The sequence below is a fragment of the Quercus lobata genome, chromosome 6 (genome assembly GCF_001633185.2).
Source record: "Quercus lobata isolate SW786 chromosome 6, ValleyOak3.0 Primary Assembly, whole genome shotgun sequence".
Lineage (NCBI taxonomy): Eukaryota > Viridiplantae > Streptophyta > Magnoliopsida > Fagales > Fagaceae > Quercus > Quercus lobata.
In genome coordinates this window covers 1,250,230-1,270,505 of record NC_044909.1, presented here as the reverse complement: position 1 = coordinate 1,270,505, position 20,276 = coordinate 1,250,230, and the positions used below count along the sequence as shown (strand labels likewise).

General features: G+C 35.8%; 1 protein-coding gene across 1 annotated transcript; it reads left to right on the top strand.

Moving 5' to 3' along the window:
- Positions 1-10,211: 10,211 nt before the first annotated feature.
- On the top strand, positions 10,212-16,618 carry LOC115995065. The gene is made up of 6 exons (XM_031119480.1): positions 10,212-10,459; positions 10,710-10,868; positions 11,505-11,585; positions 11,683-11,808; positions 12,006-12,101; positions 16,152-16,618. Exons 1-6 carry the CDS (start codon positions 10,369-10,371, stop codon positions 16,376-16,378), a joined length of 780 nt encoding a protein of 259 aa, XP_030975340.1. The 5' UTR covers positions 10,212-10,368; the 3' UTR covers positions 16,379-16,618.
- Positions 16,619-20,276: the final 3,658 nt, after the last annotated feature.

Sequence of the window (20,276 nt, the reverse complement as noted above, 5' to 3'; positions counted from 1 at the left end):
CTTTTCTTCTTTTCTTTTTTTCCTCTCCTTCATTTCATCCCATCAAAAAACCACTTCTTTTCTTTTCTTCCCTTGCCTCCCACATCAACACAGAAGCACAACAGAACAAGTCCTCTTTTGGTTTCCGATCTTCCTTCATTTTTCAATTTCAGTTTCCTACCCACAATACCCACTTAACATACCTCTTTCTAGCACTGAAATTGTACGCCTCACCCTCCGTTGAATCGAGATCGTGGTCAGGGGCAGTGAGCACATAATGGTGACGATCTGGTCTTGCTCTCTCTCTCTGATGCCACACATAAAAATCCAAAAGAATGCATAGCAAACCCAAACCACAAACATAGCAAACCCAAACTCAAAATCCTTAGATTGGAGACCTAAATCACGAAATTAGACACAGAGATGAACCAATCTCGGCTGAGCTTGAACTGATCTCACGGTGGCTCGTGGTGGTTGCTCATGATGGTGATGGTGGTTACTCGTGGTGGTTTCTTTGTATATCCCTTCTTCAATCTGTATTTGATTTTTGGGGTAACTAAACCTAACCCACCTGTGATTTGTGCGAAAATCATTTTACCTACCCGTGGTTTGAAAAGTATCACTTAACCCATTTGTGGTATGTTCCGTTTGTTTTCCGTAACCCACCTTTGTTAAAATTAAGGGTAAATAGTTATTTTTGCTCAAATTTTATGTCTCTCTCCTCTTAAAACAAAAAATAGAGCAAAAATGCAAGAAAACACAGGATCAAAAAGTGGTATTTGTCTCTCTCTCCATTCACACAAATTTTGAACATGAAAAACATACCCAAAAAAATAAAAAGCCTAAGCTCCATTGCCTCCCTCAACCCGTTGGCTAACTCCATCACAAACAGAAAATGAAAAAGAACCAATATAACAGTTCCACTGCTACTTCTAGACCCCTTTTGTTATTATTATTAGATCAAATATGCCAGATTGATATTCAAACAAAGAAGAAATCTCAAGCTAAAAAGATTATTGGGTTCCAAGTAATTCTACTTTTCAGTTTCAAGTTCTGTTCCCTTCTTGTTTCCTTGTGGTGCTGTGTACCTAAGAGGCAAGTAACTTTGTATATGAATAGTTTGCCCCAGGAAATCCATCTCAAGTGCTAGTTACTTCAGCTAATTCTTGGATTAGAATTTTGGATGGTCCTAATGTCACTCAAAAATTCAAAGGTATCTTCATAATCCTAGGAGTAGAAGTCTCTACCTTTTAGCTGGTGTGTTTTAACCTTTTTTTGGTTATGGTAATGGGTTTGTTGGTTGGATATATAGTAGGTTTTCGAAATACAAGCAACCAAATTTCAGCTTCTTTTAGTCAAGATGGGAAATATATCGTTACTACAAGTGAAGATTCTCAAGTTTATGTTTGGAAGCATGAAGAGCCCAGAAATGCCGGGACATGAAAATCCAAAAATGTAGTCACCCAATCACACGAGCACTTTCATCATCAAACACTGAATCCCATCTTCCCTAAAAACCAAAAGCTTAAAACTTTCATCATCAGAAACCAAATTGCATTTTCTTGAGCCAAAGCAGTCCCAAAATTCACAACCCCCAAAAGAACACCAACCCCATTTTCCTCAATGAAATTCTCTTTAATTTCACTAAACAAAGCAAGATTTCTCAGAACCCCAGTTGCAAAAGCTTGAGAACCAGGAGTACCCACTTGACAAGTCTCCAACAACGATGAAATCCCACTTCGAGAACCAACAGCCCATGCGTTTTCTTTGCTAAAGGTCAGAACTTGAAGTGCCACACATGCTTTTCTTTAGCAAAAGCACTCCCAGAGTCCAAAACTCTCAACAAATGGTTCAAAAGCAAAGGACCCTCAACAATCACCATGTGCTTTCTCGAATCCACCAATGAAATCCTTGAAATCAAACTCATAGCTTTCTCTTTCATCTCAAACAAGCTCAAATCAAGCAATTTCACCAACACAGGCACCACGCCTTGAGCCACAACGATCATCACATTCTTGTCATCCAAATATTAATTTTCACAAAACCCTCCCTTTTGATCTTGTTTCTCTTGCATTTTTGTGCTATTTTTTATTTTGGAAGGAGAGAGACATAAAATTTGAGCAAAAATACCGATTTACCCCTGATTTTAACAGAGGTGGATTACAGAAAACAAACAAAACATATCACAGGTGGGTTAAGTGATACTTTTCAAACCACGGGTAGGCAAAGTGATTTTCGCCCAAACCACAGGCGAGTTATGTGTAATTACCCCTTTTTTTTCTCTCTCTCTTCTCTGTTTCTTTCTCAACAATTTTTGGTTGGTTTGAATCGGTGGTTATTAGGTTTAAAGTGGTGGGTTGTTTCAGTGGTTGCTAGGTTCAGATTGGTGATGGTGGGTTTCAGTAGTGGTCATTTGGGTGTTGGCTGGGTTTCATGATGGAGATCTAGTTTAAATCACGATAGAGATCAGGTTATGGCTCACGATGGAGATCGGGTTTGAGATTGAGTTTTTGGGGTTCAGTTGTTTCTCAGTCTCATTTCTTGTGGTGGAGGCGTGGCTTGAATTGGTTAGGGCTGGTTTAGTGTTTCGGTGGTGTGGATCGGCGATTGGTTTTGTGGGTTGATTTTGGTGTTTTGGCAATGGCTGAGTTTCAATTTCACGATGGTTGTTGGTGGCTCTGGGTTTGTTATGGTGGTGCTTGCAACGATAATGTCAAACAGCCTCTGAACAAACATGACAACACACAAGCTATAGGCCCCACAAAGTCCGAAAATTTACATTGGTGCCACTGAGTTATGTATCTCAGTTTTTGAAAACACTTGTTTCTTGTTTTCTATTTCCATCACTCTAACTCAAATTTTTTATTTTTGAGTGATGGAAACAATGGTTGAAAACCAATCCAAACAAGAATTTTTTTGTGGGACCCACGTGTTTTGAGAACTCAGTTATGAAAACTGAGTGATATGATCCAAAAACACCCTCATCCAAACATGCCCTTAGTATTCTCAAAAGAAAAAATAGTGAGTTAATCCCACATAGGAAAATGAGTGTGAGTTATAGAAGTTTAAAACCTGTGTTGTGTATCTAAGAGTTAAGCCCTTTTGGATATACACTGTTGGATATTTTTATAAAAAAAATATTATATTTATTTTAATACTCAATTATGTGTATCATTTATCCCTTAATGTCAGATACGTTGATTGCTAAATTTTGAAATTCAAATATAATTCAAAATTTGAATAGCTTTTGTCAATGGTTTTAATCAAGAAATTTATGAACATTAACGTGATATTAATACCATAATTGTCAGCATATTTGGTTTTATTACAAACATACTTTCCATTCTAAACGATTTGTATTCAAACGTTCTTATTTGAATATGATATAATAATGTCATATATGGAAAATTTTTAGCACTTAAATGTACAGCTATTACTAAATTATTTTATGTTACCATACATACACAGTGTTTACCATTTGGTTTAAGGAAGGTCAAAACAACTAGCAATTTTTTGTTATATATATTCAGAAACTTTCAAAAAGATATTATAATAATGTTCAGCAACGTAATCTATGGGGCATTAATTTCAAAGCATTATGACCTTCTCTTTGTTCCCAACGTATAGATTGAGATTTTGGCAAAGACAATATTTGATTTCTAGCTTATATTTTATATATATATAGATAGATAGATAGATAGATAGAAAGAAAGCTATTGATAATATATATCGATTTCAATAACTTTATGACCCTTTAATTGATATCGAACCCTTTTGATTCTTTGGCTAAAGACAAGTTACATGTCTGGCCCTATATATATGGAAAGAAATAAAAGTTTCAGAGACACATATTTTTATTTTTGAATTACAAAGCTACAAACTTTTCAAAAGCAATTTTTTATTGTCCTAAACACTTATCATCTATTGCTTCTTACTACTTACAAAAATAATTTATCTTTTACAAAATTTTCTGGGAAAAGAAAGTACTATAGAGAGCTTATATCCTACGAGCAGTGTAGGCTCACAAGGATAATCAACAAAAGTGGCTAGGCTATTGTATCCTAGAGAGAACACGCAAAAACTATTTGTTTAACTATATCGGAAATACCATAGACGGCACGATTTGTCTCAAGACAGTAACTTGGTCCACGCCTCATCTCTGCCACCTCTTTTGGTAAAATCAAATTGTGTAATTTCCAAGAAAAATTCAGGTATTATCTCTCCTTTGTTTCCAACATACACCATTGTAAGTTTCTTTAAAAAAAACATTATCCCCTCTTCTCGTGTTTGTGTGTGTTAAAATACTTAGTATTCTTAAAAAAAAAAAAAAATCATTGATATCACCATTTACAACACTTTTATTGTACATTAATTACAATGTGCCAATAAGATACATACTACAACGGGTTTGGCTTACTTCCAATACTTTGTTAACTGGAATCTCATTTTGTTTTAATGAGAAACTATCATATCATCCACAAACTAAAAAAATGTGGAGATTAAAACTCACTACCACTTATCATTGTATATTTAAAACAAAAAGACATATCCAGTTAAAAAAGTATTGGATTTAAGCCAAACCCTACTACAATATATCAAGAGTCTTGTAACTTAATTGACATAGTATTTCAACATAAACATCAAGGCTCTCTATCTCCATATGGCCATATTCTCATTTCAGCCAAATCTTCCTTTATTGCCAACAATTGTATTCCTTTTTCTCATGTATGCAGAATTGGTAACATTGTAGCTCACAACTTAGCTAAACATGCTAGACATGTTAAAAGTTTTTTATATGGATGGAGGATATTCCTTTAAACCTTGTTTTTGTTCTCTTCACCAATCATGACTGATTTTTCTTGAATGAAATTCAGAGTATTCCTTCTCAAAAAATAAAAAATTCCTACTCTTACTATGAATTATTAAATAATAAAAAAAGTAAAGTAAAAGGAAAATTACACAAACTTCTCTTGAATTTTGGGACATTGGCACTTCACCCTAATTTTTTTGGGAAATAACTTCTCTTCAAAAACAATTTTTTATTGTCCTAAACACTTATCATCTATTGCTTCTTATTACTCACAAAAATATTTTATCTTTTACAAAATTCTTTGGGAAAAGAAAGTACTATAAAGAGCTTATATCCTACAAGCAGTGTAGGCTCTCAAGGATAATCAGCAAAGGTGGCTGGGCTATTGTATCCTGGGGATAACGTGCAGAAACTATTTGTCTAACTACATCGGATATATTGTAGACAACACGATTTGTCTCAAGACAATGACTTAGTCCACGCCTCATCTTTGCCACCTCTTTTAGTAAAATCAAATTGTGTAATTTCCAAAGAAATTTCAGGTATTATCTCTCCTTTATTTCCAATAATTTGAGACAAAACGTTATGGAGAACACAAAATCATCCTTGGAAAATGGTAATGTTATGTCTAATTCCTTTGGAGCAGGTGATCTTAATAAGCCATTCTGCTACAGTGGTGTTAACTTTAAGAGGTGGAGATAAAAGACTTTATTTTATCTTACTCTCTTGAATGTGGCTTATGTGTTAACTGAGAAAAAACCAAAGAAAAAGAAATCTGAAAAATTGACTGAAGAAGAACTTTCTCAACATGAAAAAGATGTTAAGAAATGGGATAAGGATCATCATTACTGTAGAAATTATTTACTTAATTGTCTTTTTGATGATTTATATGATTATTATGACCAAGCTTACAAATCAGCCAAAAAGATACGGAAGCCATTGAATAAAAAATATGATACAGAGGAAGCTGGATCCAAGAAATATGCATGCAACCGATTTTTCAGGTTTCAGATGGTTGAAGGCAAGTCCGTGATGGAACAATCCTATGAACTTCAAATGATTTCACAAGATGTTCGATCTGAAGGCATTCGAGTAGATGAACAAATGCAAGTTTCAACCATCATTGACAAGTTGCCTGAGTCTTGGAAGGAGTTTGCCAAAGTCCTAAGACACAAGTAAAAGGAACTCTCCATTGAATCCCTTATCACCCGTTTGAGAGTGGAGGAAAAGGCAAGGAACCAAGACAAAGCTGTTGAACTCCATGGAGCAATTGGTTCGAAGGTAAATTTTATTTCTTCAAATGAAAACATGCCAAAAGCCAATGCAAAAAATAATGACTATGTAAGGCCTAAGAAAAGAAATTTCAAACTTAGGCCAAATGGAAATCAGCCTCAACATAAGACCCACTCTAATCAAAGAAAGAACCAAGCACACCATCCTAAGCATGCTCCAAATAATGGGAGCCACACTAATAATAGCAATTATGCATGTTTTGTAAGTGGAAAGCTTGGACATTCGGCTAGAAATTGTCGTTTTCGAAAACATGGGCCTATGGCTTAAGCCAATGTCATTGAAGAGCCTCTTATGGCTATGGTTACCGAGATTAATATTCTCGAAGGCTTAGGAGGGTGGTGGATTGATTCTGGGGCAACCAGACATATTTGTTATGATAAAAATTGGTTCAAGACCTACACCATCTTGGATGAGAAAAAGAAAATTATGCTTGGTGATTCTCATATCATTGAAGTTGTGGGTATCGGAGAGGTGCTTCTCAAATTTTACTTCTGGGAGAGAAGTCACTCTCAAAGATGTCATTCATGTTCTTGACATTAGAAAGAATCTAGTTTCTAGTTTTTTGTTGAATAAGGCTAGTTTCAAACAAGTCTTTGAGGCTGATCAATATGTACTCTCTAAAAAGGGCATGCTTGTGGGCAAAGGCTATGCTTGTGATGACATGTTTAAACTTAATGTTAAGATGAATGAAAATTCAAGTTTTGCTTGTATTGTTTCTTGTGTGAATGTTTGGCATGGTAGATTATGTCATATTAATAATAAATATATGAAAAATATGAGTGGTTTAGGTTTAATTCCTAAACTTGAAAATGAACTTGAAAAATGTGAAATTTGTAGCATGATTAAAATTACTCAAAAGCCTCATAAATCAATTGAAAGAAATACTGAATGGAGGGAAATGTCATTTCTAAAGATGTGAATGGGTCAAGTTGGGTCGGGTTGAGGGTTTTTTCAACCCAACCCACCATAGTGGATTAAAAAAAATTCAACCCAATCCAATCCATCACAAGAGTCCAACCCAACCCACGTAGATCGGGTTAGACCCATAGGTTGGATAGTATTTTTTTAATTACTATTATTATTATTATCAAATTAAGCATTAGAACAACACCACCACAAATAAAAGCAAATTTATAACTACATAATTATAGGCATAACACCAAATTAACACAAACTATATGTGGAAAACTTAGAGTTTGGATTTTATTTAGGAAAAGGGAGAAAAAAGTAAATAAAATAATCGTATAATATATTTTTAAATATATATTTGTAGGGTTAAGGGCCCAAATCATATATTAGGCCTTGGACTTTGGTCGAGAGCATGAGTAGTCCGAGGAGGCACGAATGTTAATGAATGGTTCAAACTCAGGACTTAATGAGCAAGATACAAGTGGGAAGGTGGTCCAAGGAGGAATATCTCATCGGACATGGTAAATATAGCTCAAATATGTACTCCAACAATCAGGGTGACCTTCCAAGAAGCTCCAATAATAGTGATGTGCATTATGAACATACGAGAAGGAGGGAAACTCGAAAATATCTAAGGGAAAGTTGCTACCATCGCATTAAATGCACTGCAACTACTTTTTTGGCCGCATTTATGTGGAGAAGACCCCTAAACAGTGTTGTCTTGGCTACCATAACTCACAGAAAGCCAAAGAGAGTGTCTGATGGGACAGGTACTCAAGTAAGGACTCAAATGACCAACAAGTGTAGGATCAAGATGGTCCAAAGAGATATATATATAATGTAAGAGATCCTCCATGAGGAGGGGATCAGAAAAAGGAAGAAAGAACACTATAGCCATCAAAATTATACTTGCAATAGGTTTAATTGCTTTATATGAAGATTTACCTCCACGGACGGGGAATTCAAATCAGTGCTTCTTACTTTTGCTTGATCATCCTCTAAATCCATATTAGTCGTTGTCCAATTCATTAGGCCCTAGTTCTTCGACCCACTCTCTACAAATTTATTGTACTAGACTCACTGGGGCAATATCTCATATATTTTGGGCTTGGGCTGCAAAATGTGTCCCTACAATATTAAATATGTTTTTTTTTAATTTTAAATATATATTCAATATATGTGAATCGGGTCAAGTTAGGTAGATTTCTGAATTTTAAGACCTAAACCCAACTTGAGCTATAGTAAAATAATAATAATAATTCACAACTCGACCTACGCAATCAACCCCTAAAAATCGACCTAACTCGACAGATTTGATTGGATCAAATTGATTTTAACAAGATACTTACACACTCATTTCCATTAAGGTTTGGAAAGGAATGTAATCACCCAAATCTCTTCGAACTATTTTTGGCATTCACTTAAAAGTCTAACTTTTTCTACTATTTAGTTTTTTTATTTTATTACTATTCATAAGTTCCATTACATTTTTTGATACTATTCATAGGTCTCACATTACTATTTCAACTACCTTTTAACTTCATCTATAATACTTTTAGCAAAAAATTTTAAATTTCAACTAAATAAGTTGTTCTCAAACAAACCCTTAATTTACTTTTGGCAAAAAGCACCTTTTAGTCCCTACATTTTTAGACGATTCTCATTTTAGTCCATACATTTTATTTTTATCGCTTTTAGTCCCTATCTTGAAAAACGCTTCCCCTTTTGGTCTCCGCCGTTACATCAGAAATGAAGAAAGCTGACGTGGCAAACGGCAAGAATAAATAATACTAAATTAATGTCCACGTGGCCTAAATTAATAATAAAAAATGCCATGTCAGCATTTAAATTAAAAAAATTAATTTATTAATTTTAACTAAATATAAAAAATTAAAAATAGAATTAAAAACCAAAAATCACATGAATTGAGATCTAAGTGTGTCAACAACAAGAACACAAGCTCAGATCTAAGAACACAAACCCAGTAATTAAAATCCAAAAATTAAAAATCTCAAAATCACTATTTTCTCAAACCCAGCAAAATCATCAAATCCTAAAACCTCAAAGTATCAAATCAATCCAAAAATACAACACAACCAATCCAAACAAAAAAACCTCAAACTCAGAAAAACACATCCCAGGCAAGTTAAACCCAACAAACCCACCTCAAGCAAACCCAGATTCGGTGGCCATTACTAAGAGAAAGAAGAAGAAGAAAAACGTTTTTTTTTTTTTCCTGGTAATGGGAGAGAAGAACGATGTCGTTTTGCGAACGTTCAGGGCGTTGGTGGAAGGCGCGGACCGAAAGTTCGCAAGGGTTCAAGACGTTCCGGCATACGGTCACATGACAAGCCAGCAGTAATTCCACAAGGTCTTCAAGGTGTACACGAAGCTTTGGAAGTACCAGCAGGATCACCGATCGGAGCTCGTCGACTCCGGTCTCCACCGCTGGGAAATCAGCGAGATCACCAGCCAGATTAGCAAGCTCTACTTCGACTAGTACATGCGGACCAGTGAGGCCAGGTTTCTCGTCGAGGCTTATGTGTTCTACGAGGTGATTCTCAATAGGCGCTACTTCGAAGGATCCAAAGGCTTCAGTTAAGATCTCGGGGTTAGGTTCAAGGAACTGACATTGGGTGATGGGGTTTTTTGTCGTTAGGTTCGTGGCTTTCTTCAGATGTGGTGGTTGATGAGTTTTTCTGAGTTTGAGATTTTTTTTGTTTGGATTGGTTGTGTTGTATTTTTTGATTGATTTGGTACTTTGGGGTTTTAGGATTTGATGATTTTGCTAGGTTTGAGAAAATTGTGATTTTGAAATTTTTAATTTTTGGATTTTAGTTTCTAGGTTTGTGTTCTTGTTGTTCTTGTTCAAGACACACTTAGATTTCAATTCATGTGATTTTTGGTTTTTAATTCTGTTTTTAATTTTTTATATTTAGTTAAAATTAATAAATTAATTTTTTTAATTTAAATACTGACGTGGTATCTTTTATTATTAATTTAGGCCACGTGGACATTAATTTAGTATTATCTATTTCTGTCGTTTGTCACATCAGTTTTTTCCATTTCTGATGTAATGGCAGGGACCAAAACAAAAAATATTTTTTAAGATAAGGACTAAAAACAATAAAAGTAATATATAAGAACTAAAATGAGAATAGTCTGTAAATATAAGAAATAAAAGGTGTTTTCGCCTTTACCTTTTAAACAAGTCCAACGACCCACCCCACCTGGCCGTGTAAGCATTTATTGCTCAGCCACGTTAGCTTTCGCACTTCCGTCAACAAAAGCTTCCTGTTTTTCCAAACTGTTTCGATTAACCCATTATATACGAAGCACAGCTTCTCTCTCTCACTCTGCCTTTGTTTGTGTGAGACATGGCTTCCACTTGTGTCACTGGTTTTCTTGTAGTTTTGTTTGTTCTGCAACCTTGGATTGCTTTAAGCTACCTTTTGCCCCCTGTCTTTGGTTTGTTGTTAAACCTTTTACTTATTCTCTCTCCTAATATCTTTACATTTCTTTAAAACTTCCTGGGTCATATTTAAGCTCATTCTTTATTGGTTTTCTGTATTATACTGTTATTAATTCCCATCATGGCAGTTTCTTATAACTAGGTCTTCTACTCTTTCTTGATTTTCATATCTGTATGACTATAAATTGGGATTGAAATGACTTTTGTCACACTGATTATCTTTTTCTTTTCTTTTTGATACCACAGATGATGTGTGCAAAGAAGTGGTGTGTGGAAAAGGAACTTGCAAGCCATCAAATCAAAGCGCTTTCGTCTTGTTTGAATGTGAATGCAATCCTGGGTGGAAGCAGGCTAACTATGGCCCTGCCGAAAACTTCAAATTTCTACCTTGTGTGGTTCCCAATTGTAAGAGCTCTCTCTTTCTCTCTCAAATCCAAGTGGATTATATGTGTGCGTGTGAATATATGACTACAATCCCTCACACTGCAAAAGAATTTGTTAATGAATTGCTTTGTATTTTTATTACTGGATGAGTAGCAATAGCTTGCCAAATTTTTATTAATTTTTGTGGTGTTTGTTGATGGTATCAGAACACTATTGTAGTTCAATATGGTTTATTTGGGAAAGTTGAAGGGGTCCTAAACTAAAAGTTAGATAAAATTGTGTGGTCAGTAGTCAAGTAAAGTGGACTAAATTTCTTCCAAAGAGATCAAGATGTCAAGATCAAATAACAACAGTGCATAATCTACAATATCAAGATTAGATATACTAATTAAAGTTGGTGATGTATGTCAATCACACTCTAATTATCTCATAGAGTTGTGTTGCGCTGATATCTGTCCAACTTACTTGGAAGGGACAAACATCAAACACTTGTAAAGATGTGATGATGATCTTATACCTGACCTGAAGTGTAATTTTTTACTTTACATGTTGTATGATAATCCTTATGATTGTATATTAAACATTTGATCTAGTTTAGCAACAATTAAAGAATTCCATAATTTGATGACGCTGATAGTTTTTGGATGAATTTTTTAGGTACCATCAATTACTCCTGCATGAATGCCTCCTCACCCGTCCAAGACAAAGGGAGCAGAGCTAATGAATCAATCTTCGATCGTAATAACATTTTTTTTTTTAACCTTATTTGACGTAGACTTATAGTTGCAGTTTTTTTTTTAATTAACACATTAATTTTGTTATTTTGGTCTTACAGTGTGCCACTGGACCAATTGTGGAGGTGGCTTTTGCAACAAAACATCAAATTTCACATATAGCTGTGAATGTGCGAGGGATTATTATAATATTCTCAATGATACTTCCTTGCCATGTTTCCTAGATTGTAAGTGCACATGCATACAAATTGCTAAAGAAAATTGTTAATGGTAAAATGATACATTTAGGTGTGGACAGTTAAAACTTAATATTAATTATGATATATCTAATGTATACAAATAGTATGTCTTCTTCTAATGTATTATGTACAAGTAGTATGTCAAAAGAGAATCCCCAACTTAAGTTTTAATATTTGTGTTTTAGGTGCAATTGGAATGGATTGTTCAAGGCAGGGAATATTATCTTCAAACAAATCTACTTCTGCAACACAAGCATCGTCTGATGATGGTAAGAACCATGGTGAGTTTCGCAATTTAGACTTGCATATAAATCATCTTCTTGCTTTATTTTTTTGCTGAGATAAATAGAAGGAAATTAATATGATAATGTCTTGATTTAACTTGTTTTATTTTATTTTATTATTCAATCTATGAACTAAGCCGTTTCTTTTTTTCCTTTTTCTTGGAGCTAAACAAACATAGCAATTCCTCTGAATTCTATTGTTATCTTGACTACTAGAGTAGTTTTCCTCTTCTTTAGAAAGCAAAGGCGAGTGCGATCAAAGGAAAAAAAAAATCTAGAAGAAATATTTCATCTAAAAGTAATGATTACTTGTCATAAAAACAACCAAAAGGGTTGTTCTCTTATATGACTAAATAAGCCCCTCAATCCCTTAACAACTTTTACTGATTTGAGTCTGTTTTTCTGGTTATAGAACTCCAACATCTTTTCATGAATTCACAATTTAAAACTTGGCATACAAGTTGAGTTGTCTGAGTTCTTAAGGTTAATCTTTGATGCGGGAGATGAAAGAGAATTATTATTTAATATTATTTATGTTTGCAAGTCAATTGTATTTTTATGTTTTAGGTCCTAATAGTTTATTGGGCTTTTAGTATTTTAATTTAGAAGTAAGGTTATTTTTGTAATAAGGCAATTAGGGTTTCCTAGCCAGCAAGGGTATTTTTGTAATAAGGCAATTAGGGTTTCCTAGCCAATTAGAACTAGGGTTTAGTAATCCTTTATAAGCAACCTATTGTACTCCTTGAGGAGTTAGTTGATATTTTGATGAATGAAAACAATGGCCGTTTGGTCTTTCTTTGGTCTGGTGCTGACTTCAGGTCTACCCTAGGTGCTGACTCCTAGTGGTTTCCCTGCTTGGTGCTGACTCCAAGCAAGGCCTAGGTGCTGACTCCTAGGTCATATCTTTTATTTTTTCCGTTATTTCAATTTTGTTCTGGTTGTCCTGCGTCAGTTTGGTATCAGAGCAAACACCGATTTGTTGAAGCATCACCGTTTCCCCCGCTTGGTGCTGACTCCAAGCAAGGCCTAGGTGCTGACTCCTAGGTCATATCCTTTATTTTTCCGTTCTTTCAATTTTGTTCTGGTTGTGCTGCGTCAGTTTTGGTATCAGAGCAAACACCGATCTATTGAAGCATCACCGCAGGAAAGAACCAGAAAATATCACCCACAAAAAAAAAAAAAAAAAAACCCACAAGATCAACACCCACCGCCTCAAAACCCATCAACCACCAGCCGTCGAAACCCACAAGATCAACACCCACCGCCCCAAAACCCAACAGCCACCAGCCGCTGAACCCATTATCACGTCGACCACCGTCATGTCTCGTGCCGCCACTGCCTTCCTTGTCGCCGTGCCACCACAGTTGTCAACCCCTAGCCCTGCAAGCCCATCGCCGAGCAACCTTCTTTCAATTTAGAGATTCCGCTCTCTTTCATTAGTTTCTGTGGTTTCTTTTTCATAAGTCTGTACTTTGAGTCCGTGTCTTTCAATTTAGAGTCTTTCGTTTGACTTTCTTTTAAAGTCCGTGTCTGTAGCTTCTTCAATTTTAAGTCTGTGTACTGTATTTTATTATTTTGCAAAAAAAAAAAAAAAAAAAAAAAAAAAAAAAAAAAAAAAAAAAAGGAAAAGAAGAAGAAGAAGAAGTCTTGTTGCTACCAGCCCATTGCACGTATAGGCCCCAAAGCTGTTATCCACAGTTGCTGCCAGCCTGTGACTATAGTACAGTAAGTTGGCCACTATCAAGGAGAAAATCACAGTAGCTATTTGTTGAAGCACTATTTTAGAGAATCATGGAAATATTAGAAGCACCTTATTTTGATGGTTATGAAACTTATCCACGAGATTTTGTCAACTGGATGAATGGGATGGAGCAATTCTTTGAGCAAGCAAATTTTGCAGATAACATAAAGGTTAGGTATGCCAAGTCGAAGTTAATAGGTAAAGCACAGAGGTTTTGAGAGAATCTTGAACGTTTCCGCTATATGGATTATGAACCTGCCATTACTGTGTGGGAAGATATGAAAGAAAAGCTTTGTGATGAGTATTTGTCACCATACTATCGAGCTAAGTATCTACCCCAATCTCAGTGTGGTACTTTTCAAGTTGAAGCAAATGCAATGAATCCTCATCCTCATCCTCATCCCATATCATGTCCTCAGTGCACTTTTGAACAATCTACCAAGGAATTATCTACCAGGAAAGTAACGGAATTAACTGTAAAGCTCATGAAAGAGATTCAAGACAGGACTGCTCAAATGAAGCAAATGAAGACTCAACTCGATTCAATTGGGAAACCAAGGATAATTGATCATAATGAACTTATTGCTACCCCCATAGAAGACAACATTGATGGTGATATCTTGGTCGTGGAGAATCCTCCAGCAACACCAAAGCCTAATGTTGACATAGACGTACATGCCTCAACAAGTGTTGCTTTAACAAGCATGCAAAGAAATGAATCTATTGAAGAACAGCAAGGTGAAAAGATGGCGCCTAAAGAGAGTATTATGTTAGAGGGTGCACATGATGTGAAAGTTGAAGTTTTTGAATGTGCTTTTGATCGATCCACCACAGTCCTTGATGATCTACATCTTGGTGAAGTCGAAGAGGTTGAAACCAAAGTGCTTCCTATGGCTCATAAGATTCAAGAAGAGATTATACTAATTCCACACATTGATTTTGTTATTCCAAATGAGTTTGATGCGGTGGAATTCAAGGTTTTTCTTTTCCCTAGCTCCCTAAGGTGATTTCAAACTTGAAGCAAGTGTTGTTTGTCAGCTTCCTAATCCTTCAATGCTTTAAAATTCAAGGTCGAGTTTTCTCCAACCAGAGGAGAATGATGCGGGAGATGAAAGATAATTATTATTTAATATTATTTATGTTTGCAAGTCAATTGTATTTTTATGTTTTAGGTCCTAGTAGTTTATTGGGCTTTTAGTATTTTAATTTAGAAGTAAGGTTATTTTTGTAATAAGGCAATTAGGGTTTCCTAGCCAGCAAGGGTATTTTTGTAATAAGGCAATTAGGGTTTCCTAGCCAATTAGAACTAAGGTTTAGTAATCCTTTATAAGCAACCTATTGTACTCCTTGAGGAGTTAGTTGATATTTTGATGAATGAAAACAATGGCCGTTTGGTCTTTCTTTGGTCTGGTGCTGACTCCAAGTCTATCCTAGGTGCTGACTCCTAGTGGTTTCCCTGCTTGGTACTGACTCCAAGCAAGGCCTAGATGCTGACTCCTAGGTTATCTTTTATTTTTTCCGTTATTTCAATTTTGTTCTGGTTGTCCTGCGTCAATCTTCCTTGGCTTGATTCATTTGATTGGCTTATTTTCCTTTTTTTTTTTTTACAGCTACTTCAACCCTACAAGGACATTATCTTTGGTTGATAACCCTGATGACATTCATGGCTATGGTTCAGTGGAAATAGAAGGACTTAATCATATACACAAGGCTTACGGCCCTGCATTCCAGTTAGATTCCATAGATTTCATTGCTTTGGGTTTTCCATAGTTCCACTTGACCAACATTTCTATGTATATATGATCAGGTCTTGTATATAAATTACGACATGTATAGGGCGGAGTATGTTGAATAGATATAACTCAACACTGGACTTAGAGTAGAACATTTTAAGTATAGGGCTTATATGCTTTTGTTGAACATGATTTGATGATATTGAGTTCTATCACCTATTCTGAGAAACTAAGACTAGTGTTGATTTGTTATGTTAACTTGTTTCTTGACTGACCGTATAAATACTGGAATAAGAGATGGAATTCATTAACCTTCAAAATGACTGATCTTTGAACTATGTTCACTGAGTTGTTGGCTCATTTTTGGATTCAGATATGCTTTAGTGCTTGAATTTACATTGTGCAATTCAAAACTTAATTGAAAAATCTCATTGCTACGCTGAAAGCTAGTATTACTCTGAAAATGTTTCCATGGTGCCAGCTACATTTGAATTGACATAATCGGTGTAGTGCATATTTTTTGTTCTTGTTCTTTTGTTAATGGTTTCACGTTTGGACTGCTTGTGTGTCAAGCAAATGGTCAGCTTCCAGAATCAAGCGTCCAAGGCAACCAACCAAATTTTTTTACAGGTTTCAATCGCTTGGTCATAAATTTTGAGCACCTAGGAGAGGCTGTGAGTGATATTTATAGGGCAATCCAAAATAGCATGGGCCCAAAGCTCTTCCTTACCTTGCCTGCAATGCTCAATCAAAAATATTGGGAAAAATTACATTTTAATTTATGTCGTTTAAGGGTGTAATAAATTAAACCTTGATATTAGAACTGGTAGCATATTAAAGTTATTAAACAAATGGCCCATATTAAACATCAAATACAAACAGTTCCATTTAGGTGGGCTGAGTTTTAATTTGTTAGTACTTTTTCAAATATTAGGATTTGACTGGTTTCCAAGAGACTACAACTCAATAATATTACTTGATTTCCTTTATGATAAAAATTAGGGTTCGACTCCCCATTCCTCCAGAGGAAAATGTGTAAATAGAATTAAGGAGAACCCTTTCATAAAAAAATAAATAAATAAAAAATAAAATAAAATAAAATTTAAGAAGACCACCTCACCCCTTTTTCAATCATAATTTTTTAGTATTTGATTGCTTCACTCAATAAAAAATGTTTATTTTAATTGTATATTCATTAAGTAATACAATGGATTAGTTTTAATTTGTAATTTTCCATCTTAAAAAAATAGGTTTTAAATGAAAAAAAAAAAACCAAAAGTTAAATAAATCTTTTATTAATAATCAAAATATGAGAATGTGTTGATTCTCAATATTAGCCCCCTCCAGCCTTCCCTAACGACCCAGACAGCCCACCCGGCCAGTCCGACCACCCCCCCCAAAAAAAAAAAAAAAAAAAAAAAACCCAAATAGAGAAAGTCAACAGAGAGAGAGAGAGAGACCGAGAGACAGAGACCGGATACACTAGAGAAGAAGAGAGTGAGCCATGTCGCCGCCGCCACCACAGCTGTCGGCAACCCTGTCCATGACCAACCAGACTAGCCGAACTACCAGTGAATGATCAGAGTTCACGCACGCCTCCGACGCTGGCCGATGCTGCCTCCATCCTGAATCCTATCAGCTCCAGGTGTTTTTCACTCATTTAACTTCAAAACCTAACACTTATTTTGATATGAGTTTTCTATCTTCACACCATACGTTTATAATGTTTGTGATTTGTGAATCTGTAATCTGTGATTGTAGTTTTTTTTTTTTTTTTTCCTGAGGGTGATTGTGAATTAAATTTGAATTTGTGAACCTGTGATTGTGTTTGGGAGTCTGTGTCATTTGTTTTGGCAGCTGCTGAGTATCTAGACAGTGAGTAGTGAGGTGTGATTTGTGAATAAAATATAATATAGAGGATGAGTCTGTCCGATTAAGTATTGTATTATAGTAGACAGTGGGGCAATATTGTAGTTGGGGTAGTAGTACTAGTGGGTGAGTGACAGAGAGAGAGAGAGAGACAAAAGACAAATAAATAATATAATATAAAAATGTTACTCAAATTTAACAAAATAAAATTGGGTCTTGCCCCTAACTCATAATGTTATAATAACTAATATTTTTAAATTAAATAAATTTATAATTAAAAACTAGTATATCTATAAATTGAAAAATATTAAATTTATATTTAATGGATCATGCATATTACTCAGTTTTTAGTGTTCATCTTTACTTAGTAGCACTAGCATTGAAAAATGCTATGCTATACTATTATATCATCTCAAAAAATCACTTTATTACTTATACCATCCCATTTTACAATACCTCCCACATCCTAAAACTCTATTCTTATTAAAATAGTATTCTTTAATCTTTTTTTATTATTTCTTTTTAACCAATATTTTTTTTCAGTTCCACTTTCCTAAGCTTTCCAACCGTTTTTTTTTTTTTTTTTCCTCAACCTCCCTCAACCTCTAGCATCGGTTCATCTCACAGAACCACACACACACACAGACCCATCAACAGAGCCACACACACAAACTGTCAAACCAGAGCCAACAACAGCCACCACACCCACCACCCAAGCCACCGATCAGAAATCACACTGCCGATTTGAAACCCACCGGAGCAAACCCATTTAAAAAATATCATCACCGGAGCTACCAATGATCCACCCACAGATCAACAAATCTACCGTTTCAAACCGATCCACCCACCGATCAACCCAACCGATCCACCCACCAAACCCAGCTCGCCGATCGAAGATGAGAGATGAACAAACCCACCGGTGATCATTGGTAGCTCCGCCGATTTGAAACCCACCGGAGCAAACCCATTCAAAAAATATCATCACCAGAGCTACCAATGATCCACCCACCCATCAACAAATCTACCGTTTCAAACCGATCCACCCACCGATCAACCCAACCGATCCACCCACCAAACCCAGCTCGACGATCAACAACACCCACCACACACACGCCGTCACCCACAAGCCAAACACCGGACCCACAACCCAACCACGACCCAAACACCGAACCCACAACCCAAACACCGGACCCAACAAAGAAGGAAGAGAGAAGGAAGAGAGAGCAGAGGTTGCGTTTGGGTCCGTAGAGAGGAAAGAGCAAAGATGGAGAAAAGAGAAGAGAAGGAAGAGAGAGAAAAGACTTGTGGGTTGTGAGGAAAAAACGGACGGAATAAAATATATATATTTTTTTTAACATTGTGCTACAGTACAATTCTAAGTTTAGAATTGTACTGTAGCACTATTGCAAAATTTTTTGCAATAGTGTGGTTTAGCATTGTTTGATGCAAGTGGTTTTATCCTCTAAAATGTCAAAAATACCTTAAATATGCCTTTAGCATTTTTCAATGCTAGTGCTCGTAACAAGTAGCTTATTTTGCTAGTTTAAAGGGTTTTTTTTCACTTATTTATGGCTCTCTAGCTTAAAATCTTAGGTTAGTCCCGTATTAAAATGACTTTTGTCACATTGATTATCATTTTTTTTTTGTTACCCCAGATGAAGCGTGTAAAGAACTGGTATGTGGAAAAGGAACTTGCAAGCCATCAAATAAAAGCAATGTCTTGTTTGAATGTGAATGCGATCCTGGGTGGAAGCAGGCTAGCTTTGGCCTTGCCGAAAACTTCAAGTTTCTCCCTTTTGTGGTTCCCAAATCCCAATTGTATTAACTCTCTTTCTCCCTCACTCTGCAAAAGAACTTGTCGATGAATTGCTTTGTTTTTTTATTACTGAAAGGGTAGCAATAGTATGAAGACTTTTTATTAGTTTTTGTGGTGTTTGTTGATGGCATCAGATTACTTTTTTTAGATATTCATCAAAAAGAATATTTTTGTAGTTCAGGATGAGTCTTTTGGGAAAGTTAAGCGGTCCCAAAAGTTAGATAAAATTGTGTAGTTAGAGCATCCACAATGGGACATGGATATGCCAAATGTCCATAAAATTTAAGCATTGAGCAACAATTGGACTCAGCAGCCGGAATGCCAAAAGTGGGAAAGTGTAAATTTTTTTGGCATAGTGCTACAGTGCCATCTTATATGTAAGATGGCACTGTAGCACTATGCCAAAAATAATATTAATATTTTATTTTATTTTTTCTCTCTCATCTCTCATCTCTCTCTATCTTTCTCTGTCTCTCACACTTTCCTCTCTTTCTCCCTCTTCTCTATCACTCCTTTGGTCCGTCTCCGATGCGAGTTTGTAGGCGCTGGGAATGTCTTGAAACGAAAGAGCTCCTCTTGCTCTCCCCGAAATTCAAAATCTCACCCGATTCAGGCTTCATCGTCGAAATTGAATTGTTCCCATTCTTCACAACACTGTTATTATCATACCCATAATCCGAAAAGTTCAATTCTCTGGTGAAGAACCCCTCGTTCTGCGCTTGTTGCTGGCAGCTCTGTTATACAAACCATAGTTTGGAGGCCAAAAACCTGACCCTGACGAGCTCGGTCGCACGGCGAGCTCGCTAAGTGGTCGGCTCCAATGACCCAAATCGGGCTGGTATTGAAAAAAACCTGATCGGGGAGACCACCGCCATTAACGAAACTCTGAGTCATGGACACCAAAAAGAACCATTCGGTGTCGGTGACCTCCTTGTCAATAGCATCATCAGTAGCCGGGGTTGCTTTCCCAGAAATCAAAGAATTGAGATATCCGTGGTTTTTTTGATCGGTGC

Coding starts and splice junctions, on each gene's coding strand:
- LOC115995065 (XM_031119480.1), top strand. CDS start 10,369: ATGGCTTCCACTTGTGTCACTGGTTTTCTTGTAGTTTTGTTTGTTCTG. Junction 10,869..11,504: donor ACCTTGTGTGGTTCCCAATT/GTAAGAGCTCTC, acceptor TGAATTTTTTAG/GTACCATCAATTACTCCTGC. Junction 12,102..16,151: donor TGATGATGGTAAGAACCATG/GTGAGTTTCGCA, acceptor TTGTGTGTCAAG/CAAATGGTCAGCTTCCAGAA.